We start from the raw sequence: 24,999 nt of genomic DNA on the forward strand, positions 1-24,999 counted from the left end.
CAGCTATTCTTTCTTCATTATTAACAATGTTAAAAACAAACAGCGATCACGCCTCGGAGTAAAGATGAAGGTAATTCCGATAGCACTGATTCAAAGAGGCTGTGAGGAAAAGTATCATGAACAGAAGTCCCATTTAAAAGGGAAAAAAATAGTCAGGCGGCTATTTTGCAAATCTGAATTTCATTGTTCAGTGAAATAGTACTCTATTTTTGATTGAATTATTAAATTCAGGTCAAGGCTTCGTTAGACAATCTGAAAGTCAAAATGATGATAGCTCACACCTTTGGTTTCCTGAAAGTGATTTTTAAATAATTCTATTCTTTTTTTATGTTAATTAAGTTTGTAAAACTGCAAGTGCCTCACGAGAGGCACTGCTCTGCAAGGGAGAGGTGACAGCAAAAATGACAGCAGTGGGTGCCCATGCAGGCATAACTGCAGCATGTGGCTGATGTAGGGGCAAATTCAATGAATCCTTTATTTCACACTATTTCAGCCTCTTTGACTATTGAAGTACAGATGGTTACACAAACCATACACAGAAGCTATACCATACAAAGAAGCTATCCGGTTGTAGTCAAATTGGTGAATAAACAGGATAAGTTGACACGCACAATACTTATATAGACATCTATATATCTATATACAGGTAACATCCGATTTACGACGGGCGCGAGTTACGACCACCCGTACTTACGACCACGACCGCCAGACCTTTTTTTTTTTTAATTCTACGGCTGCTACCGCGTATGGATGGATGATAGATATATGTACGGATGGATAGATAGATACTGTATGTGGTATTTGTTTGGAAAAGGCAAAGAACAGAGTATTATATTTCAGAAGAGTTTAGATGAGGGTGGCGCGACCGTCGAGTGGTTCACATGTTGACTTGACAGTGCAGAGGTAGCGGGTTCAATTCCAACGCCGGCTTGTTAACTTGTTCTCCTGAGCCAGTGTGGGTTTCCTCCAGGTCCTAGGTCTTCTCCCACATTCCAAAAACATGCATGGCAGACTAATTGAACATTTCAAATTGACACTTGGTCATTGTGTGGGCGAATGGTTGTTCGTTTTTGTGTGCGATGGGATTGCCTGTCATCGGGTTCAGGGTGTGTACCCCCTCCGTCTACTGCACGAAGACAGCTGCTATTGGCTCCAGCACCCACCACAACCATTGTGATGAAAAAGTGGTTTGGAAGAGGAATGAATGGATGTGTAGAGCTAGTTTGCTTATCACTATGTTACAGTAAACCAACTACCGTCAGGTCTGAACGGATACTTATTTTGATTGACAAACTTATTTTTTTTTGCAAGAAAGAAAAACAATTCCACACAGACCTCTCTGCCAGTATCTCCAAGGAATTCTTGCCCTGTGCAAAGGCATTCACCATCCAAGCTGTGTCAAAAGCTGCCAAAAAACCCCGCGCGCAACCTGTACCCATTGGCCAGAAAGGCTGTAAAGAAAACATAAAAATCATCAGCATCTTGGGGAAGGATGATCATTTTTATACAAGATCCAGCTGAGTTCCACTGACGATACCTCAAGCAGACTATCGCCCACCAAAGCAACCAGTAGCTGATGTCCATGTTTCTCCCTGATCAAAGCAGCATTCTCTGATGCATACATGCTGGTGAAGTCAAACATGGCAACATCTGGCTGCCCGTAGTGATTGATAGCATAGTCCAGTGATGGTAGCTGATAATTCGTGCCAAAGTCGGCTGCCTCTCGGGCATAAGATAGCAAACCTTCCTGGTTTACATTGTCACTGCTTAATAAGCGCTCTGTTTCTAGATGGTCCTAGAAGAAAAAAAGATAGTGTCAAGTCGTACACTCAGAAAAATATGGGAATTATTTCTGCATGGCTGACTGCTAACCCCCTGGGTCTAATGTGATTGATAAAAAACTGTTGTGAAAATAGAGCTAGATGTGATAGACTGATTATTTCTTTCTCTTCTAAAAATCTCAACCAATCCATAACTACAACCACAAGGTATTAGTATCAAAACACATGTATAAAGACCACATTTTTTTAATGACAATGAATTCAAAATGGCGGTCTTCCAATATTTTTTATTGAACAGCACTTTAAATTGCATTTCTACGAATGAAAATTGTTATATGAACAAAATGTAATCTATTGAAATGCATTAAAAAACAAAATACTCAGTGCCCAAATTAAGATATGTCATTCATTTCATGTTAATGTACATGGCCAAAGAAACTTACATTAATAATGACCCCTTTGTCCAGCAAACTCTGCTTCTTTGCAGTCATGACAAAGTAATGAGTGTTGTCCCTGTAGTAAACAATGTTCTCCAAATCAATTCCTGAAAATATGAGGACAGACAGGGACCAATTTGTAAATCGAGACGCGCAAACACACACACACACACACACACACACACACACACACACACACACACACACACACACACACACACACACACACACACACACACACACACACACACACACACACACACACACACACACTCACTCGTGCGCCCACGCACACATAATGCGCGCTCACACACTCGCGCTGACACACACGCAGAAAATATGGCTGTATTTATGGCACTTGCTTCCTGTGCTCATTATACTCAACCCAAGATAGCTATTTCACTCTTCTATATTCGCTTATATACAGCAAGCATACTGCTACATGCGAAAGTTTATGCTGAGAAGTTCAGTAATTTCATTGGTCAGATGTGACGAGACATTGGGAATGAGACGAATATGTTTTGAAAAAAATATTTAGTAATAATAATAATAATAATAATAATAATAATAAATAGTGTTACAGAAAGGTGCACTGTTCAAAGTGTGAAAAAAAAGAGTAGCTTATAGTAGGAAAACGGTATACAGTGGGGCCTTGGCTTACAAACTTAATTGGTTCCCAGACAGAGTATGTAAGCTGAAAAGTGTGTATCCCACAAATTAATTTCCTATAGGAAACCATTAAAATGAGAATAATCCGTTCCCAGGTCTCCATAAAATAATAATTTCAACTAAATAAGCCTTAAAACTACACACAATATACCTTATTCTATGTATAATAAATGTGCTATTGTATTGTAATGAAAGAAATACACTGCACTGTATAATAAAGTCCCTTTATTTACATATGTGTGATGGTCGTTGATGGCTCTTAATTGATACCTGTTGCTTTCTGACTTGTAAGGTCTTACGAAACTGAGGCATCACATTATCATTCATCATGTTGATGATTGTCATAGCCACAGTCTTTTCTGGATGGAACTGTTCAATAAAAGCCTGGACACCATTCCACTTCGCCAACATTGCCTTGATGCTCTCACTTAATGTTGTGTTGAGGACCTCTTGATGGTCAGCAACAACCCACGGCTTCTACCCACGGCTGGTAGACAACACTCAAACCAAAATATCCCAGCGGTGCCTCCAAAATGTCGCACTCTCCACTATGGTAAGGGAGATACGGTGTTGTGGGATTCAGATAAAAAAAACCACAAGACAAGCGGTGGTGTACGTCTTGACTAAAGCGTGGTTTACTTCGAATGCAAACGTATGCGCACAACAACTTCCTGTCCAACAATTCGGTCCGACACGAAACACTAAAAGCAGGGGTTCCTTGTTTAAATAAACATTTTATCAGAATCAGAATCAGAATCAGAATCAGAATACCTTTATTCGTCCCGCAATGGGGAAATTTGCAGTCCACAGCAGCAATTGAAGAGGGATGGGGTTGGGGTGGGAGTGAAAGGATAGAAAACAAGATATTCTAAGCATAACAAAATAAAAATGTCAACTGTATACTGTGCAAATGTAGATGTGCAAAAACCGTTCTATAAACAAGACTGTACATAGTGCAGAATCAAGAAATGCATTTAGATATATTGCAACAACCCATATTTACAGGTGTCCAGTTTTTTTGGTTTTTTTTTTCACATGTGATCATTGGGAATTGTGAAGCCTGACAGCAGTCGGTAGGAACGAGCGGCGGTACCTCTCCTTCTTGCAGCGCGGGTGTAATAGTCTCTGGCTAAAGGAGCTACCCAGAGCTGTCAGGATGGGCAGGAGGGGGTGGGAGGGGCTGTCCGTCATAGCTTTTAGTTTAGCTAGCGTCCGTCTGTTGCCCACCTCCTCTAGAGAGTCCAGCGAGCAGCCCACGACACAACTGGCCCGCTTGACAAAGCGCTCCAGTCTTTTTCTGTCCCGGGTGGTGATGCTGCCTGACCAGCAGACAATGCCATAGTGGATGGCTGATGCCACCACAGAGTCATAGAAAGTCTTTAGGAGTGACCCCTGAACTCCAAAAGACCTCAGTTTCCTGAGGAGGAAGAGGCGACTCTGTCCCTTTTTGATTAGGGCATCCGTGTTTGTTGTCCAGTCCAGTTTATTGTTTAGAGTAACACCCAGGTACTTGTAGGAGGTCACCCTCTCAATGTCCGAACCCTGGATGTTCAATGGTGCAGGTGACGATTGTTTCCTGCAGAAATCCACCACCAGCTCCTTGGTTTTGCCGGTGTTGATCTGGAGGTGATTCTGCTGGCACCAGTCCACAAAGTCCTTTGTCAGTCCCCTGTACTCCCTATCGTCTCCCTCTGTAATGAGGCCGACAATAGCTGAGTCGTCAGAGAACTTCTGAAGGTGGCAGGTTGGGGTGTTGTAGTTGAAGTCCGAGGTGTAGAGGGTGAAGAGGAATGGAGCCAGGACTGTTCCCTGCGGCGCTCCGGTGCTGCAGAGAAGCCTGTCCGACTCACAGTTCTTTACCCTCACGTACTGTGGCCTGTTTGTGAGGTAGTCTGTAATCCAGGATGTGAGGTGATGGTCGACTCCGGCATGCTGCAGTTTGTCCCCCAGTAGACTTGGCTGGATGGTGTTGAAGGCACTGGAGAAATCGAAGAATGTGATCCTCACCGTGCTCCCAGCATTCTCCAGGTGCAGCAACGCCGTATGGAGGAGGTAGATGATGGCATCCTCCACACCGATGCTGGGCTGGTAGGCAAACTGCAGCGGGTCCAGCGATGAGCTTGCCAGCGGTCGCAGGTGGGCGAGGACGAGTCTCTCCAGCGTCTTCATCAGGTGAGACGTCAGCGCCACCGGTCTGTAGCTGTTGAGCTCTTTGGGGTTGGCAATCTTGGGCACTGGGACCAGGCATGACGTTTTCCACAGCTGTGGAACTCTGCCCAGCTTCAGGCTCAGGTTGAACAAGTGCTGGACAATGTCACACAGCTGGTCGGAGCAGGTCTTGAGGAGTCGGGAACTGATGTCATCCGGACCTGCTGCCTTCCTCACCTGCATCCTCCTCAGTTGGTTCCTCACCTGCGCAGTTGTGACAGACAGGCAGGAACCAGGAGGCAGAGTGGCGGCTGAGGGTGTGGCAACGGTTGGGAGGGCAGATGTTGGTTGTGGAGAGCTGGTCGTGAGAGGGGGCAGGGAGGGTAAGGCCACAGTGAGAGTTGGTGCAGGTGCAGCTACAGGTGAAGTTGACGGTGGGCCGGGGGCGGCTGGCGTCTTGTCAAACCGATTGAAAAAGCGGTTGAGTTCATCTGCCCAGTCCTTGTCTTTTTCGTTCAATGTCACTGGGCTTTTGTGGCCTGAGATGTTTTTCAGGCCCTTCCAGACACCAGCGACATTGCTGGCTTGCAGCTGCTCCTCCATTTTCATCCTGTAGGCCTTCTTCCCCTCTCTGATCTTCCTCCTCAGTTGGATCTGCACGGCCTTCAGTTCCTCTCTGTTGCCCGACACAAAAGCCCTTTTCTTCTCCTTCAGGAGGACTTTTATGTCGGGATTAATCCATGGTTTGTTGTTGGCAAAACACCGCACAGTCCTGGTGGGTACGGTGTTTTGTTCACAAAAGTTAATGTAGTCTGTGATGGTGTTGGTGAGTGAGTCAATGTCTTCCCCATGAATCTCAGTAAAGAGCTCCCACCTGGTTGAATCAAAACAGTCCCGCAGAGCTTCTTCAGCTTCTGTGGACCATCTTTTGATCGTGCGGGTCACAGCTGGTTGCCTCTGGACAAGGGGTTTGTACACAGGCTGGAGATAAACCATATTGTGGTCTGCTCTTCCGAGAGGGGGGAGGGGGGAAGGTTTGTATGCATCCTTGGCGTTTGAATAAAATAGGTCCAATATGTTATTGTCTCTGGTGGCACAAGTTACATACTGAGTGAATGATGGGAGGGAGAATTTCAGGGAAATGTGATTGAAGTCCCCTGAGATGATAAACAAGGCGTTGGGGGACTGGGTTTGCAGCTTGTTTACAACAGATATGAGGGCATCGGAGGCAGCGCCGCCATTTGCCGTAGGGGGAATGTACGTCGTCACGGCTATGACGTGTGAGAATTCCCGTGGCAGGTAACGCGGCCGGAGGCTAACGGCTAGCAGCTCGATGTCCCGAGTGCAAAGTTTTTCCTTCACCGTGATGTGCCCAGGATTGCACCATTTGTCATTCACAAATACAGCAATCCCCCCTCCTTTCTGCTTACCGCTGCCTTCATTTCTGTCCGCTCGTACGAGTTGGAAGCCCTCCAACTCTGCGTGGGCGTCCGGAGTGATTGCCGAAAGCCATGTCTCCGTGACGAGTAGCAAGCTGGCTTCCCGGTACTCCCTCTGATGTCGCGTTAGCGCCGCCAGCTCGTCCATTTTATTTGGGAGCGATCTCACGTTCCCCATGATGACGGACGGGAGAACGTGTCGGTATTTCCTCGTTCTTTTGCGGCGATCTTTCCCGGCCCGACATCCTCGTTTCCTCCTCTTCAATTCATCGGGGATGTCTGGTGCGGCGGCCGCTAGTCCGCTATTAGCCCGCCACGCTAGTAGCTGGTCTCGACTGTAAACAATGGGATTCCGCGTGCGCGTGGATTCCCCGTTCACAGGAGCGATGAAAAAGTAAAAAATAACGGCGATGAGCAAAAGAAAAGATGCCCATCTCCTCTTCGTAGGTTTATGGAACGAGATTAGGCAAAACAAAAACGGGAAAGTAAAGAAGTGAAAAAGTACACAAGAAAGGGAGAGAGCTGCTGCGGAGGCAGCCACACAGGGGGGCGCCATCTTGGTATATATTTAGATATATATATCATTTCTAAACCAATCTAACTATGCGAATGTAACCAAAATACTAAATAAGGTACTTTTTAACCTGTCACAGTAACAGCAAAAGTATTGTTGATGACGATTGTGGTATATTAACCTCAACAGTTATATACAGGTTGTTTGGACGCACAGGCTTGCCATACCGTTTGTCATCTACTGAGAAATGGTGTAAATGTTCTCATTCTCTCTTCCCATGTCGGCTGATCCAACAAGTCACGGTCAATACAGTTTATGAAAGATAACGTGTGTGTCTGCTTCGTCACATAAAATGCCACAACGATCGACATGTGCATTCAGATAAAGGGGGTGTGGAAAGGTAGGCCGGCTGAGGCGCTGTTCGGGCATGTGCTTTGGTGTTCTTCCGCCGAAAAATACTCCGCCAGCCGTGGTGGGGCGGCGCTCCGTGTGTATCCCGAAAAGTAGTGCTTAATCTAAGGTTTAATTTTCATAAATTTACCGTTCGTAAACCGAAAATTTCGTAAGGCAAGGTGTTCGTAAACCGAGGCCCCACTGTACTGTATTACCATTTTATACTACGCACACAAACACGCATGGCCATTCACAGTTTCGTGGTGCTGTATTTTGTTAGTGACCTGTTTCTTCCTTTAGTTCAAGAAAGAACTTCTGGTTGAAGATAAAGGCCACTCCACTTATCTCTTCCACTTTGGCCTCTGCCGTGGTGTTTCTGTTGACAAAGTTAGCGGTAATCGCAATGGCCAGCTTTCCTCGAAACTCCTTGCGGTTGAAACCTACCAAAAGTAAAGAAAAAAATGTAAACAATTACAGCCAAAATGAATGCAACTTGAAGTACAAATTCAATTCCAGCAGTTTAGCGGAATCATAAATTGAGTGAGATTTGAGCAAAGCTGAACAATTAATTGCCCTGATAATAATAATAATTTGTCTCTAGCAAAAAAAATGTATGCTTCTGGCAACACATTGGATTTACCTTTATTAGTCTTGCAGTGGAGAAATTTACATTTCACAGCAGCAAAGTTATGAAAGCAACATGACCTGGTTCATCATATTTTGGAACACAAGATATTTGCAATAAGAAAAAGTACTTTGTTATTCAAAATCTGTAGCTCATGGCTCGTATGAGCTATGCATTACAGCTATACTATGACAGTACTGTGAAAACACGATCACCTTATCTTGGCAACGGTTGCAATGAAATGTGGCCATTGGACAAGATGCAATTTGATCACCTGGTGTGGGAAAACTATGGTAGAGCGGGATACTTTCTTTCAGGCCTTGTACTGTAACTTGCAATAATCTTAAAAATGAGCCCAAGTTATAAAATAATAACAATAATGACTTTAAGCACATACCCAACTGGACATATTACAATTCTCGGCTTCCACTTAAAAATGTGTAAACAGGAAATGCTTTAGTTAGTGATGAAGGGTAGCGCTGCAACTGTACGCTTCATTTCCACTTCAAATAAACAGTGCTATGACTACAGGGTGTACGGCAGATAAATTTGAGTCAGCACAAAATAAAATACTTTATAGAAAAGAAAATACATTGCTTTGATCCTGCATTTGGGTGGACAGAATGAACAATAAGACATGTAATGACACACTGAAAAGCACAAAGTACAATAATTCACAATATAATTACGGCTGATCTTCTCTTTCATATTACGTACCTTCTAATGTGTTTTTGCGTCCATCAGCTCCAATCACCACATCAAAGTCAAAATCTGAGACAGAGTGGCTTGAGGGCTGGATATCTGCTCTCCAACTTGGACCTAAGGGTGAGGGCAGAGGGTGTGGGGGTTCACAGCAATGCATTTGATTATTTTATCGCTACTTACAGTACATGTGAAAATATTCTACAAGAAAAAGATGACAGGTAGTTGGAAGTGATGTTCAACAGGAATTATATTCCCTTGAGGTCAGAGTGAGCAAAAGAGGATTGAGGATGTGAGCGCTTTCATCAGTTACTGTGTAGCGCCAGAGTTATGATTTGAGTGAGTAACAATGGAATACACTGAATGGGAATCCCTTCTCCATTTCTACCCTGACAAAAGGTGTCAGTCATCTCATTTGTAGGCCTGTCCGGCCCCTGTCCAAATAGTGGGCCCCCACTGTAATTGGGGGCGGGGGAAATCAAGCAAAAATACCTATTCAAAACAGCTCTCTTTCAGTATGTCTACAGTGTAGTACAGACTGTACTGTAGATCAGGGGTGTCAAACTAATTTTTTGCCACGGGCCACATTGTAGTTACGGTTTCCTCTTGAGGGCATTTATGGGAAACCATTAGAATGTTTCATCTCTTCCACATATTACATACAGAACACACAACAAACTATTGCATAACTAGTCAAATCTGAAGTTAAGAATAATGACTGTTATTGTAGTTTACATGCAACAATTTGAAATTTTGGGTCGGACTTTCGCAAGCATCATGAAACTTGACATGCTTGATTTGCTTTCGCGGGCCAAATAAAATGATGTAGCGGGCCAGATTTGGCCCCTGGGCCTTGACTTTTGGTACCTGTGCTGTAGATGAAGACAGAAGCAGTGAGAGAAATGTTCTCTCGCAGCAAACTTACTATCATCAGTCTGTTCTTCTGGTGGCTCCACAAGTTTGAGAAATTCCACATTGACATGAACCTCAATCCCCAGAATGAGGCAAATTTTAAGTAGCATGAGCTGGAGCTGACGGATACCTGAAAGAGATGTGAGCACTTATGTAGAGAGAGCTTTACTTTAAAGCATGGTGGCAATGAAGTGCGAAACAAAAACGGAATGTACATGTACAAAATTATTATTTTTGTGGGTGCAATCAGCTTTTTTTCTTTTTCCAAATTAGATTCAGTTATTTTCACTGATTTGCTGTGGCGACCCCTTGAAGGGAAAAGCTGAAAAAAAAGAATACTATTTTTTTTCTTTGCTTTGCTGTTGTGGTCAGTCTCATTTGTATGGGTTGCCATTTGTTGCCGTGAATTGTTTTTTTTTTTTTTTTCATTTGCCATTGTGTTTCATCTCTTTTGTATTTTTGGGTTGAGTTATTTGTTCTAGCGTTTTGTTTTAAATTCACTCATGATTTTCATTTGTATTTTTGAAGGTTTTTGTGTGTGTCTGTGGTTTGTAACTTTTTTTTACATGTATTATTGTGTTCGGTTTTTAGGTTTGCACACCCTCACACATCACATGTAAAGAAAAAACAAAAATTACAGATTGGCATAACACTCACACGTTAAATGTTCTCCTGAATTATTCCTTTTCCATCTACCCTTCATTGAACGTTTGTTGTGCATCATGCTACTCAGTTTTATTGTTCGATTATTACCGTTTTTTTCTTTTTTGCGTCTTTTTTGTTTGTTTGAAGAAAATGAAGCCTTACTCTCGGGAAAAATTGTGAAGTTAACTGTGGCCACTAGTATATTGTGCCACAGAATAAATGGCCCTTCAAATCCACATCATTACAATCATATATATATATATATATATATATATATATATATATATATATATATATATATATATATATATATATATATATATATATATATATATATATATATATCTTGATGTACATGTGTAAGGGATGAAATAACCTTTTACATTCTGTTTGTCAGGACTCTGCCTCTGATTTTTATGTCTGGATTGATTAAAGAAAGAGGACGATAGCTTGTTGGCAAAGTTGATTTTTGAGGTTTTAAGAGCTTCGTGATTAATGTTTTCATCATGGGATGTCTTGTGTTCGTTGTAAGGACTTCATCAATCATTTAATAAAATACAAGAGAGTCTGGAGAACTCAGCGGGGAAGCCATCAGGACCGGGTGGCTTATTGCCTCTCATTTGATAATAGTAATAAGAAATGTTATTTCTAGCACCTTTCAAAGCTCTCAAGGACATGTTACAGTCACAGACAAGCATAGATACAATAATAAATAAAATACAATTATAAATAGAATACAATAAATAAAATACAATTATAAATAGAAACAAGAGATAGAGCTACACAGAAAATGCAATTTCAAATAGGTGGGTATGTAGTGTATTTCAGAATCCATCTCGTGTCTGAGTGAATTGGTTTGTTCTAAATTGAGGTAAATGTTCAATAATATGTAAATAACTTGCACTTTCTGGTTATTAGATGATGGATACATATATTCATCATTGATCACCTGAAAAGTGACTTACTGATATGATCGATGGAACCAGCACAGAACTTGCCATAGAACTTCTTGGCCCCTAGGCCTCTGAGGTCTTCAATGGTGAAGGGCCAAAGATGAAGCACATTGTTCCTGGAGAAGGTGTCCCTCTTCTCAATCACCACCACCTTACAACCCAGGAGGGCAAGCTCGATGGCTGTTCGCAGACCACATGGTCCACCGCCGATGATCAGACACTTAACAGTGTTAGAGAGGGGAACAATCACATTTTTAAAAGTTGTGCTCATAAAAGCAATGATGCATTGATTCGTACTGTGAAGCTACTAAGAAATAAAAAAAACATTACAGGATAAAAGATAAGAGGTGGGCACATCAATAAATTTTTATGGCCCGTCACTCGTCGGTGGACGAAACACCCATCTGTGATACTATAATTTGTGAAGCACATTGAACTTTAATAGGGACTGTTGGGTGTATTTTAAAATGGAACCAAATACAGTGAGATCTCGGTTTACGAACACCTTCCCTGACAAATTTTTCGGATTACGAACGTTAAATTTATGAAAATTAAACCTCGGCATACGCACTACTTTTCGGGATACACATGGAACGCCGCCCCACCACGGCTGGGTGAAAAATCTTCGGCGGAAGAACACCAAACCACACGACCGAACAGCGCCCCAGCCGGCCTACCTTTCCACACCCCCATTCTCCGAGTGCACACGTCGATTGTTTTCAAGTATTTATCATGGATACTTTTGCTGTTATGGGATCGAAAAAGACCCCACCACAGGCTCGTGTTCAGTCGTAGAAGGCACAAAACAAAATTCCAGTCGAGGAGAAGAAGGAGATCATTGAGAAACATGAACGAGGTGTGTGTTTGTCTGATTTAACAGCCCAGTACCAATATGCTACCAACCTTCGCAACAAAGAAGCCATTAAAGGTGTGTGTGTGGCTAAAGGCGTTTCCGTACTGTCAAAGCAACGGTCTCAGGCAATAGAAGAGTTTGAAAAACTTCTGTTAATGTGGATTAACGAAAAGCAGCTTGCCGGCAACAGTGTGAATAAAGCAATTACAGTAAAGTCTCGTTATATCGATATTCAATACAGTACAGTGGGCATGTACATAACACAACAGGGAAACTGAAACGCTTACATCTTACTGTATTATGTATACAATTTAAAAAAGTCATCAATCTTCTTCTGCTTCCCATTTTTACCTTTTAACACAAACACTTCAATCTCGTCTGCTACACACAAGCTAGCGTCTGAAAATGAAAATGGCTCTGCTACACGGGTGCTGGGCACGTAACCAAGTCACCTGACCAAGTCGACCAATGGCGCGACTGATGGCGTGACACGTAAACAAGACACGTGACCAAGTTGACCAATGGCGCGACCGATGGCGTGTCACGTGACAAAGTCACACGGCCAAGTCGACCAATAGCGCGACCGATGGCGGCTCATGTGACCAAGTCGACCAATGGCGCGACCGATGGCGGCTCACGTAACAAGACACGTGACCAAGTTGACCACTGGCGCGGCGGAAATATCGATATACAACAAAAATGGCCGGCGGGGGATGAAAAGGAGTGTTGCGTCACACGAGTGTATGATTTTGAAGTGCGCCTTTCAACACTTTCATGTCTTTCAATTCCTTGATCTCCTTGATGTGCGTATCACCCTGACGCATAGCACACGCTTGCAAATTGTATAAAAGAAGCTGTCGTGGGACAGAGAGATTGGGCAAACCACGGGGCAGAATAATCTCCGACTCATCTCGGACTCACGCCCGGCTCACGCCGGGCGTCGGACGGACATCACGGCACGACTTGTTCAACTCCACGCCACGATCAAGCTCTGCGCGTCACCTGCCTGGGAGATCTGACAACGAACCTACTTACAAATAAAGAGAAACATCAAACTCTTTATTGGCGAGCCAGCCAGGAGGATTTTTTCCCTCCTCCTCAGCCCAATCAACTCTCCAAATGGAAACACCCAGATTTCCCAGCCGCCCGTGAGCCCGGCATCTTCACAGCAAGACCCCTCAAGCCGAGCTCCCGATGGGACGCCACCACCCGTGGGCGCCCCGACCCCACCGTGAAACCTGCCGCACCCTGATGGCCGACATCGTCCAATTCGCCTGGCGACTCTGCAACTAGCTGCATCGTATATGTCCACGATCGCACATCGTCGGACATCGCTTATGTCCACGATCGGACATCATATATGTCCACGATCGGACATCGTCGGACATCGCTTATGTCCACGATCGGACTTCGGGAAGACGCTTCATGGCCGACACGGCCGCCGACGTCAGCGTTCTTCCTCAGCGTCCTGCAGAGCGCCATGGCAACGCGATCATCGCCACCGTCGCCGATGACCCGCCTGTCCGTGCCCGGCAGCATGGCCAACCCCACGCACCTTCGTCCTCACAATCCCTCATCGATTCTCCGATTTGACCGATCCCAGCCGAACAACTCACGGTGAGAAGACCTTCCGGCATCGACTCGACGGCCGCGAGAAAAGTTTCCATCGATCGACTCAAACTGGCAATCGTAGGGCACTCTTTGTCGTGCTCCCGTACAACGACTTCAGGCACCACCTATATGCGAGAAAGCACAGTAAATTCACTCTGATATCGCCATGCGGCAACCTGGAAGTTTGGTGCTTATTGATGATTTTAAAGCCAGCAACGGATGGTTCGAGAACTTTAAGCGCCATCCAGGGATTCACTGCGTTACTCATCATGGTGAGGTAGCCAGTTCTGACAGTAAACCTGCCAAAGCCTCCAAGAGATCATTTCTCGAAATGGTGAAAGAAGAAAGCTACGTTCCTCAGCAAGTACTTAATGCAGATGAGACCGGCCTTTTTGGAAAAAGATGCCTAACCAGACTTTCATAACACAGGAAGAGAAGTCTATCCCTGGGCAGAATGAAAGATAGGCTAACCCTCCTGTTTTGTGCAAATGCCAGTGGTGACTGTAAGATAAAACCAATGTTGGTTTATCATTCAGAAAACACAAGGGCCTTCAAGAGAAACCTGGTGGTTAAATCCAAGCTTCCTGTAATGTGGAAGTCCAACACCAAAGCTTGAGTTACTCGTCTCCTGTTTACGGAATGGATGCATGACATTTTCACTCCTTCAGTGAGGAAATATCTCAAGGAGAAAGGATTCCCTGTCAAGTGTCTTCTTCTCCTTGTCAATGCCCCAGCACATTCACCAAATTAGGAGGAGGAACTTCAGGGTGATCTTAATTTCATCAAGGTGAAATTCCTCCCTCCCAACACAACCCCTCTCCCGCAGCATGGACCAGCAAGTGCTTGCAAGCTTTAAGAAGCTTTACACAAAGGCTTTATTAACTCGATGCTTTCACGTGACTAATGACACCGAACAATCCCTTAGGGATTATTGGAAGGACCATTTCAATGTGTATCATTGTGTTCAGCTGATAGAAAAGGCTTGGCATGATGTTACCCTTCGATCCTTGAAAGCAGCATGGAAGAATTTGTGGCACGCATGCATACTTGAGAGGGACTTTGAAGGATTTGATCCTCATGACTCTGTTGTTTTGGACGACATTGTTTCCATTGGACAGAACATGGGACTCGAAGTGGATGCAGATGACATCGAGGAGCTTGTTGCTGACCATAATGAGGTCCTCAACACAGAGGATTTGATTCGCCTTCAAGAGGACAAGTTGAAGCAAGCCATTCAGGAGTTGTCACCTGAGGGCGAGGAGGAGGAGATGGCTGCAGCATCAAGTGAGAGCATCCAGGCAATGTTGGCGAAGTGGACTGATGTGCAGGCTTTTATTGAACTGTTCCATTCAGAAAAGACTGTGGCTATGTGAATCATCAATTCAAGTAAGAAAGCAATAGGGGTCAATTCATAGGTTTTTAGTCAGCAAAAACGATAAAGAGTCTCCGAAGAAGCAAAGAAGAGAAGCCACATCAGAGGTTGAGTTACCAACATTCCTTATGGAAGGTGACTCTCATTCCGTACAGTAACTCCCTCCCTCCTCCCACACCTGTCCCCTCCTCCCTCCTCCCACACCTGTCCCCTCCTCCCTCCCACCCCATTCCATCAAGCCATCAACGACTATCACAAAGGTAAATAAAACTTTACGATACAGTACAGTTTATTTCTTTAATTACAGTCCTTATGGAATGTGACTCTCCTTCCAAACAGCAATTCCCTGCCCCCTCCTCCCTCCCACCCTATTCCATCAAGCCATCAACGACCATCACAACGGTAAATAAAACTTTATTTTACAGTACAGTTTATTACAATTACAATCCTGACGGAATATGACTCTCCTTCCAAACAGCAATTCCCTCCGACCTCCAACGCCATTCCATCAAGTCATCAATGACCATCACAAATGTATATAAAATGACTTTATTATACAGTGCAGTGTATTTCTTTAATTACAATACAACATCACACTTATTATACAAAGAATACGGTATATTGTGTGTAGTTTTAAGGCTTATTTAGTTAAGATTTTTATTTTATGGGGACCTGGGAACAGATTATTCTCATTTTAATGGTTTCCTATAGGAAATAAATTTTTGGGATACACACTTTGCCTGACACACTCTGGGAACCAATTAAGTGTGTAAGCCAAGCTCCCACGGTACTTTATCCTATGCGGAGATGGACCAACACTATGAAACTGCGTATAAATCCAAAATTAAATATACTTTACATCCATACTACTCTTTCCGGGCATAATGTAGAAGGTATTGAAATCAGACGTGCTAAAGAAAAAAAAGCCTACAAATTACCTACCACATTAGAAATACAGAAGCAGCTTGGCCAACCGGCAACAAGAAAAGAACACTGGTTTCCACTTAAAATAATGTCTGGGATAATTGTTCAGCTGTCGTTTTAGGCCAACCCAATTCTGCTGTTTGTCCTTATTGGCATCTTCGGACATGTTATCTTTTGTTATGCTATGAAGCCACTGGAGTAACATGTTAAAATAGTGTAGCTTTACTAGCATAGAAGCATAGTAGCGGGGTGCGAACTGCAGTTGTCCTAACATACATAACTGTAGGCATTTTGTTGAGCTGAATCTTTAAATGCTGGCCCCTTAGTCTGAGACAAAATTGTAATTTTTGTGTGCTAGAGACCTTTTGGACTATGCACTCTCGGTTTCCAATTTCGTGAGAAGATTTTGGGGTGCTATCAGCCCGCTCCCCTCGTGCACAGATCAAATAAAGGATTGATTTGCCATCATATAATGACACAGAAGCTTTGTTCTTGATATCACTGTAATTTAATTTTGTCTGCATTTAGAGCAACGAATACTTTGCATTACATTAAAATTTAAGTCTACTAAGCCCAGAGAGACAAACACAAGTCAAGTTTGTCTCGGTGTGTTTGCACTTCATCAGGTGTCGTTAGCTTGTCGACCATGCAAAGCTTGGTCTATATGATTCCACCAAGGTTTCGCAGCAAGATTGCTACTTAGGTTGATTTAATTGGACCCAATTTGAATATTTCTCATTGTATATTTTGCAATGAGAAATATTCAAATATTATAGTCAAGCAGTCAACTTGCACATTAGGAGACGTGACACAATTTAGGGGGCACCAAAGTGGGGAGCCAAGTTAGTAAAATCTGCCTCCATAACTGTTGTTCACAGGCTGCTATGAAATGTGCTGTGAGGGTCAACTTCAAAGTAAAAGCAAAACAAATAATGATAGGAATGGATATCAAGACCTTACTACCATGAGCTTTTGTTTTGAGATTGGCTCTCTGAATTAATCATGGCGACATAATTTTCCGGGATGAGTGAATGCTGGCGCGTGAGGCTGCCGCTGCTTACCCACAGAAAAACGTATGTGACTGTAAAGTGACCTTGAGTTTTGAAAGGCGCTTAAAAATTAAATGTATTATTATTATTATTATTATTATTATTAGTATTATCATCATCATCATCATCAAATAGAAGTGGTTCTGATATTTATTGTGAACATAAACTTGCTAACAGACAACTAGAGTGTAATATTCAATTTCAAGAGCTCATACACTCCACTTATGCGCAGCCTTGTATATTAAAATTCTGTATGTGTACCTAACTTCGTACGTCCCAGCAATACGGAATGTATGTGTGTGAATGAGTGGGATCCAAGTACAAGAGTGATGCTACGGGGAGAAGAGATAAAAAAGGTGTAGGATTTTGAGTACTTGGGGTCAATTGTCCAGAGCAATGGAGAGTGTGGAAAAAGGTGAAGAAGCGTGTCCAGGCAGGCTGGAACGGCTGAAGAAAAATATCAGGTATGATGTGTGATAGAAGGGTTTCAGCTAGGATGAAAGGAAAGGTGTATAAAACTGTGGTGAGACCAGCCATGCTGTTTGGACTGGAGACAGTGCCACTGAAGAAAAGACAGGAAGCAGAGCTGGAGGTAGCAGAGATGAATATGTTGAGGTTTTCTTTGGGAGTGACTAGGTTGGATCGGATCAGGAATGAGTATATCAGAGGGACAACTCACATTAGAGGCTTTGGAGAGAAAGTCAGAGAGGCCAGACTGAGATGGTTTGGACATGTCCAGAGGAGAAAGAGACTATATCGGGAGAAGGATGCTGAGCCATGAGCTGCCAGGCAGGAGACAGAGGAAGACCAAAGAAGAGGATTATGGATGTTGTGAAAGAGGACTTGAAGGTAGCTGGTGTGAGAGAAGAGGATGCACAAAACCGGGTTAGATGGAGGACACTGATTCGCTGTGGCGACCCCGAAAGGGAAAAGCCGAAAGGAAAAGATGTGCACCTAATGTTCCAGTTCATCGCTGAATACACTGCCTACGTTTACATGCAGACAACAGCCCCATTGTAACCATAATAGTGGCAGTATGTAGGTTTTAAATGCCTGATAAACGTGCAAAAATGACCTTGAATGGTTACGCTTTTTCTAATCCAATTATATGATCGTGTAAACTGGTTACATCTCATTGAATGGGGCATTGATTTGTGTTCAGTGCATGCCCTTGCTCTCATCACAAGGAGTCCTGGGTGTTGTAGTTCAGAAAATACCGGTACATGGAAGCACACAACCACAGCCTAATGTACAGTGTACAATCAATGTCAAATTCCACCCTCATGTAAATACAGTGATTCATCCTGAGCATTTTCACAGTATTTCCTGTCCAGATGGCAAAAATTAAACCTCATGCACACAGACAGATAGCAATGTGTTCATAATGCCATCTGGTGCACAACTTACTGGAAATACGCAAGCAGAGGTGAACAAACGCAAAAACGCAGCATTAACGCACACTAGTAAAGCAAAGAGGAAACGGCTGCTTTATTACTGTGGTGAGTGACATGAATGAAACGTTTTATTGACAGTAGATGGTGGCAAACAGAAATGACTTGTGTTACAATGCCCATGGATCACCATGGTTTCTTCAAATGGGGGCGTAACTATAGTATGTCCCCTTCAAGCCTTTAGACGGGTTATCCAGAATGTTCAGAGAACCAACGTTTACCTAAACCTGAATATCTACTGCATGCAAACGTAGTCAATGAGAACTACATTTTTGTGAGCAATTCTATGTCTCTTACCCGAGTTCCTTGACAGGCTTTGTTCTGGCTATACACCTTTTGCATTGCCCTCTTATCCAATTTGGTCCACAGAGCTTTCACCTTCCAGGAGGTGACTGCTGTTTTCAGGGAGCTGTAGAAGTTGCTGTAGTCCATTGGATCTAGCTCCAGCTGCCTGCAGAGAATACTGAAAGCCTGCAGAGTCCCCTTACATGTGGACATCTGGACAAAGTTCTCAAAGAGCTGACTGGCCTTAGCTGTGCGCTCATCCTCCGTCTCACCCATTCTTTCTGATTGTTACCAGCGGCTCACTTCTCCGTTTGACTCCTTGCACACTGTGAGAACTCTGTTCTGGGATGATGCCATGCATATCTGGTTCTGGAAAATAAAGCATGAAAAAAAGGTTACTGTACACTGATCTGATTGACAGAAAAAATATATGTACTGTATATTGACACACACACATGTGAAGAAGGGGACGTCTCTGATCAAAACCCCATCTTGACATGAGTGAGTTGGCCTAATCTCATTTAGCTGCAAAGTCATGTAGAACAGTGATCCCCAACTTAAGAGCCGTGGACTGGTACCGGTCCGTGGGTCGTTTGGTACCGGGCCGCATAGAAAAAAAAAACAACTTTCATTACTTCAGTTTCATTCATTTCAGAATCCGTTTTATGCATTTTTAGAATCTGAAACGTTTTATTTTTAAAAAATTACCAGATTGTGTGTCTACAATAAGTCACTCTTGACACATGTCATGGACCACTTCTATGTCACATGATAGGTTACTCCTTATATAGATTTCTTTGTATTTTTTTTTTTTGCGTATATTATTTTGAAGGCATGTTTAAATATGTTACCACAGTGAATCCAAGAAGCGTGTTGCGGCCACATAGGTTTTCATGAGGGTCATCATATTACTTTGTTGTATTTTTCTGTCACACCTTAAAAGCAGTTCCTCAAAATATTGTCTGACATTCAACCAAAAAACGGTTGGGGGCTGCTGATGTACAATTCATTTATTTTCCAAACTGGTTCATCCTCACTACGGTCGAGGGGTGTGCTGGAGCCTATCCTAGCTGTCTTCGGACAGTCGGCGGGAGACACCCTGAACTGGTTGCCAGCCAATCGCAGGGCACACAGAAACGAACATCCATTCGCGCTCAAACTCCCACCTACAGACAATTTGCCGTGTTTAATTAGCTTCCCATGCATGTTTTTGGAATGTTGGAGCAAAAGGAGGACCTGAAGAGAACCAACCCAGGCTCTGGAAGAGCTTGCAAACTATACACATGAATGCCGTAGCCTATGTACTTTGAAATCAATGTCAAATTCCACCCTCATGTAAAATAGTTCAAGTAATTGTATGAATTCAATTTCAATTTCTCTCCCACCAGTATACAGTCAATGAAGCCAGGATGTTGCCAAGTCAAAGCTTTAGGGGCACAAAGTCCACCATTATTGGGGATTGTACCATTCATGACGTGTTGCTAAAATCTCCTAAAAAGTGAATGCAATAAAATGATTTGGGGCTATTTTAACGTTGAGTTGTTACAGCAAGATAATTTTAAAACAATATATAGACTTTATAGACAGATAGACATCGAAAAAAATCAAATCTGATGGGGATTTTGTACAGCAATTCCAACAGTTAATGAAGAGAGAACATTTGGAGACCTATGAAAACAGCAATGATGATTAAAACCATGGACCTGAATGCTATGTTTTCTATTAGATATTGAAAGCCCAAAAGGTCCAGGAGCCAAACTTGAGTAAAGGTTACATTCCAAAGCCAAGAACGGGCACTGAAAATAGCCTCCAGGCGTCAATGGAGTGCCTTACTAAATGTGTGTGTGTATATGCGTGTGTATATATAGGTGTGTGTGTGTGTGTTTTATACGTGCGTGCGCGCTTTGAACATGCGTCTATGCATGCATCCATAGACAGCCGACACCGTTCAAATTTGATGAGTTTGGATCTTTTTTTTTTCCCTACAACATATTTCATTCCTTCCACTGTTCAGCTGAATGCCTGATAGGATTATGATTGTGTGTGCATGTGACCTGATAGATATTAAATACGGAACAAAGACTCACTTGCATTCTGAGCTTTGGTTCCCATGCTATTCAGTTTCAGTCTACCATACATAATCTACCGAGCTTTTTGGGAAATGTCAATATTTTATTTATATCACCTTAAACTGACTTCAACTACAATATAAGTTCAAGGATACAACTTATTTAAATGTGTAATGCAAAAAAATTGCAAGAAAATAAAGAGCATACTTGTAGCAGAGCATTGGACTATTAAAATGTTTTAATAGTGCAATAGTTAAGTTATCAAATAGTTAAGTTATCAAATATTGTTGAGTTTTGAACACCAGAATTTGTTATTGTCATGTTCCTTGAAGTGCAGAGAATCTGTTTTTGAAACAAATTCTTCAGTTCCACCTTGCACCATCTGTCTAATTATAAATCTGACATGTACGGTAATTTCTTATGACCAATGAAGTCATGAAAACAGTGATACACAAAAGCTGGTCATGGGAATGAATGTGACCTAAAAGCTGTCTTGTGTGTAAAAAATGGAAGAGGAAGTGGTTAATTTGGTCTCCCTTTGGGCATTTGTATGTTTAGTGGGGTCTAACTCAAAGAGCTGACGATCCTATTCTTCCACTACAAAATTATGCCTTCAATTACAGCAAGCCCGATTAGAACTAGAATCCCCAAGTTTGGCCAGGACAATGGAAGACTAGTTAACACAGTGGTCACGAACCGACGAATCTGGAGCCACATTCAGCTCTGTCATGATGTTGCGGCTACATAAGGCTTGGGACAATAAAGTATTTGATTGATGATTATGGTTTTGTCGCAACGACACCTATCACTTCTTTCCTGAGACCGTGTGGAGTTTTGATTATCAGCAGTCACCTTCTTGAGAAACAATTGGGAGCTGTTGATTTTTTCTTTTGTGTTTTCTTTGTGTTTCTTGTGTGTTTACAGTTAAACAAAGTTGGTCATATTGTGAATATGCTTATTGCTTTGCAATATTCATGTTCCTGTATTGTGATTGCACAAATGTTTAATTTACCGTAAGAGCAACAGAATCTTTTTTACTTTGTTTACTGAATGGAGGAAATGCTCCCATCCACCATATAAATGTTGCGCTACATGCTATACCTTGCTGTTGTTAAACAATAAACAGCGTCACAGAAATACAAATACTTTACCTTGGAGAAAATAATGTGTTTTTTAAAATATTTTGGAGTAAATGTGTTGTCAGAAAGCACCTTATATACAGTAATTGAAGGTGCACCTTATAATGCGGCGTGCCTTATAGTGTGGAAAAAGTTTTAAAATGTGTCATTCATTGAAGGTGCGGATTATAGTGCGGAAAAAGGATGCAGCACTTTTAATCCATCATTTGGGAGCTTGTTTGAGTTCCAGAACTGTGATGGTCTGAAACACGCATTCAAGCCCAACAGTCTCATTGACTTCTATGCCGCCCTCCCAAACGACACATATCCAAACATCAAAAAATACACAATAAAAATATCCACAGTTTTTGGCAGCACGTATATCTGCGAGAAAAGCTTTTCTCGCATGAAACTGCTGAAATCTCCGATGAGATTAAGATTGACAGAAGAACATTTGCATCAGTGCTTGAGACTAGCTGTAACTAGAACGGAACATGCTATTCAACTTCTCACCAGCCAGCTGCACACCCACAGTTCACATTGATGAACATTCATAGGTAAGCTCAGTTTTCTGACTTGAATGAGTCATTCTGAGCATAAACAAATACAATCAGAATAAAATCTCCTGGGATAAAATCCATCTTTACAGCCATACTGGTAGTGAAATGTATTGTGCTGTGTAGGTGCTGTATCAGTTCACTTTCTCAACCTGCTTCCTTTGTGGTTTTCACAGGGAAGTTGAGAGAGAGCTGCAAACAGTGGTGTCTACAAGCCTACTGGAACCTACAAAAGGATTATAAGGAAGGAAGACAAGAACTTTAAGAGACTGCTCATATGTGTCAGAGAGATTCTCCTCTGACAACTGAGCTGAACTTAACATCTGTTAAGATTGTGCATGGCACAACAGAAAGTTAATGTTCCATGGCTTTTTTTTATGAAGAACCCAGAGAGAGTTATTTATTTATTATTTATTTCATAAATAGTGTTATTTATTTCCTGATTTTTTTTCTGTGAAGAACTCAGAGAGGGTTATTTAGTTATTATTTATTTCATTAATAGTGTTATTATTTGTTTCCTGACTTTTTTTCTGTAAAGAACCTGGAAAGGGTTATTTGGTTATGTGTGGCTTTCTGGAAAACAATTTTTTAAGCTCCCCTACGATCGTCACACTTGTTCTGTTACAAACTGACACCGGCCCCCCATCACAGAAGGGAAAAGTTATGTGGCCCTCACAGGAAAAAGTTTGGGGACCCCTGATTTACGGTGACAGGGTGTTACCACATAGGAGCAAAGTCAGCAATGCACAATAAGCAGTGAGTACCTCTCCAACAAGCTAATGATGTGACCTCAAGCGATTCGTCAACAAATGTAAGGCCCTCAGAGCGTCATACTTGGCAACTGATTTCCGATGGTTAAGAAGTCATTCAATATTAAAAAAAAAGAATTGTGTTTACTTTTTACTGCTGATTATAAAAGAAAGGAAAAAGAAACTATTTCTGGCCTGTTCTATTGATTGTACAAAACCAATGCTAGCCCCACATAGTGCTGCACGGTGGAAGGGAAAGCGGATTTTTTTACTGATAGCAATTTGTGAGGACTAGTTAGGAATGGCTTGTTCGCAGTTGGTGCTTATGTCTGCACATACTAATGAGTCAAAAATAACACCCAGATGGTCAAATGATTGCGCCCATTAAAAATTACATTTAGATTCCTTTCACAAAATCTGAAGCAGCGGAGCTTCACCTTGTTAAGAGGTACCATACCCAAACAGTTCATATGCACAAACTAAACTTCCAGCACGACTGATTGGCCAGGCAATCAAGTAGCAAATTCTCAAAGAATGTACTTCATATAAATTGCAAATGGGTTCACTATATAGGGAAACACAACACTGACAGTAGGTAATTACGTGCTTCCTGGCTATTAAATCTAAATATAAACTACTTATAACCAGAGTGCTCAGAGGTTTCAGGCAATCCGAAAGGGCCACCACAGTGGAGCATGACACACCCAATGCTGAACATGTAGATAAAAGGCTGTCACAAAATTCATGCCCTTCATCACCAACAGCTTTGTAAGGTTGGAGGGAGGGGTGAGCGCAGTGGAATGGGTGATTCATGTTTAATTAAATGTGTAGTATTCGTTTCCAATTCCTGGAGGAATGGTACACAAACACAACACAAGTGCCAAAACGCCACATTTTAAAGTTTTTTGGCAGACACCAAATATTAAAGAAAAAAGGGAGGGAATCATTTTACTGTTTTAGTCATATTGTGTGTGGGGTGTTCAAATAATTCCAACAGAGCGATGCACACACGATTCTCTTCCACCCCAGGGGAATAATCCAGTCCTTAAAGGATTATGTCTTCTTATATTTTGTCTAGTGAAGCCTTTGCCATGATCATTTAATTTTTTTCAATACTATTAGATGAAAATAATGTAACGATGTGTGTCTTCCGCCATATTAGTTTAGCTTGTATAATATTCTCATGCCCAGAGTAAACCAAGCGTGTCCTTGGAGCCATCTGTTAGCCTTTACACACTGCCCACTGGAGACTCTATAGAGACCTATTGATAAAAGCTGAGAATTGGTTTAGGAGAATTAAGTCTTGCGGTCATGACATCGTCTCTGTACTCTGTACTGCCATTCTGATGAAATAAATATGTTGTGTGTCCTTGGCGTGGGCACACTAGTGGTCAAGCAGCCAATGTCTGTAAATCGTTAGTGACCCAAACATTTTTCAAATAAACCCTTCAAAGGTAATGTTAATTGACTCCAGCCTGTATTTTGATAACCAACACGTTCATAATCCGAGGAAAGAAGGCCAGTCTCCTCCAATGTGTGCTAACCCCAACAAGGTAATAGGACAATTTTACTCTTAATTTATCTTCTGTCGATTGGATGAGATCAAAGTCAGATTTACGTCTTGAATTTATATTCCAATAAGATAAATTGTGTCTGAACAGTGGAATGCACATTTTTTTTCTTGGGAGAGGTTGTTTCTTTCTGTCAAAAAATCTGGGAAACTCGAATTCCTGTCATGATTGT

The 24,999-nt window shown here is 42.3% G+C and overlaps 1 protein-coding gene across 8 annotated transcripts in view; it reads right to left on the reverse strand.

Moving 5' to 3' along the window:
• Nucleotides 1–24,999, reverse strand: part of LOC148898355 (F-actin-monooxygenase mical2b-like) — a 76,586-nt gene that overhangs the window by 24,611 nt on the left and 26,976 nt on the right. For 7 of the 8 annotated variants that reach the window (XM_088997521.1, XM_088997518.1, XM_088997517.1 and 4 more), the window contains exons 2-9: nucleotides 18,776–19,132; nucleotides 11,231–11,438; nucleotides 9,634–9,750; nucleotides 8,724–8,825; nucleotides 7,666–7,821; nucleotides 2,225–2,325; nucleotides 1,538–1,795; nucleotides 1,336–1,451 (exon numbers count right to left, since the gene is read on the reverse strand). In XM_088997521.1, coding sequence (XP_088853647.1) covers nucleotides 1,336–1,451; nucleotides 1,538–1,795; nucleotides 2,225–2,325; nucleotides 7,666–7,821; nucleotides 8,724–8,825; nucleotides 9,634–9,750; nucleotides 11,231–11,438; nucleotides 18,776–19,039 — 1,322 coding nt within the window. In that variant the 5' untranslated portion in view covers nucleotides 19,040–19,132. Of the gene's footprint in view, nucleotides 1–1,335; nucleotides 1,452–1,537; nucleotides 1,796–2,224; nucleotides 2,326–7,215; nucleotides 7,334–7,665; nucleotides 7,822–8,723; nucleotides 8,826–9,633; nucleotides 9,751–11,230; nucleotides 11,439–18,775; nucleotides 19,133–24,999 lie in introns of those variants that run through there. The other variant, XM_088997525.1, reaches the window with a different exon arrangement.

Source organism: Hippocampus bargibanti, linkage group LG05 (genome assembly GCF_051943395.1).
Source record: "Hippocampus bargibanti isolate YZ-2025 linkage group LG05, ASM5194339v1, whole genome shotgun sequence".
Lineage (NCBI taxonomy): Eukaryota > Metazoa > Chordata > Actinopteri > Syngnathiformes > Syngnathidae > Hippocampus > Hippocampus bargibanti.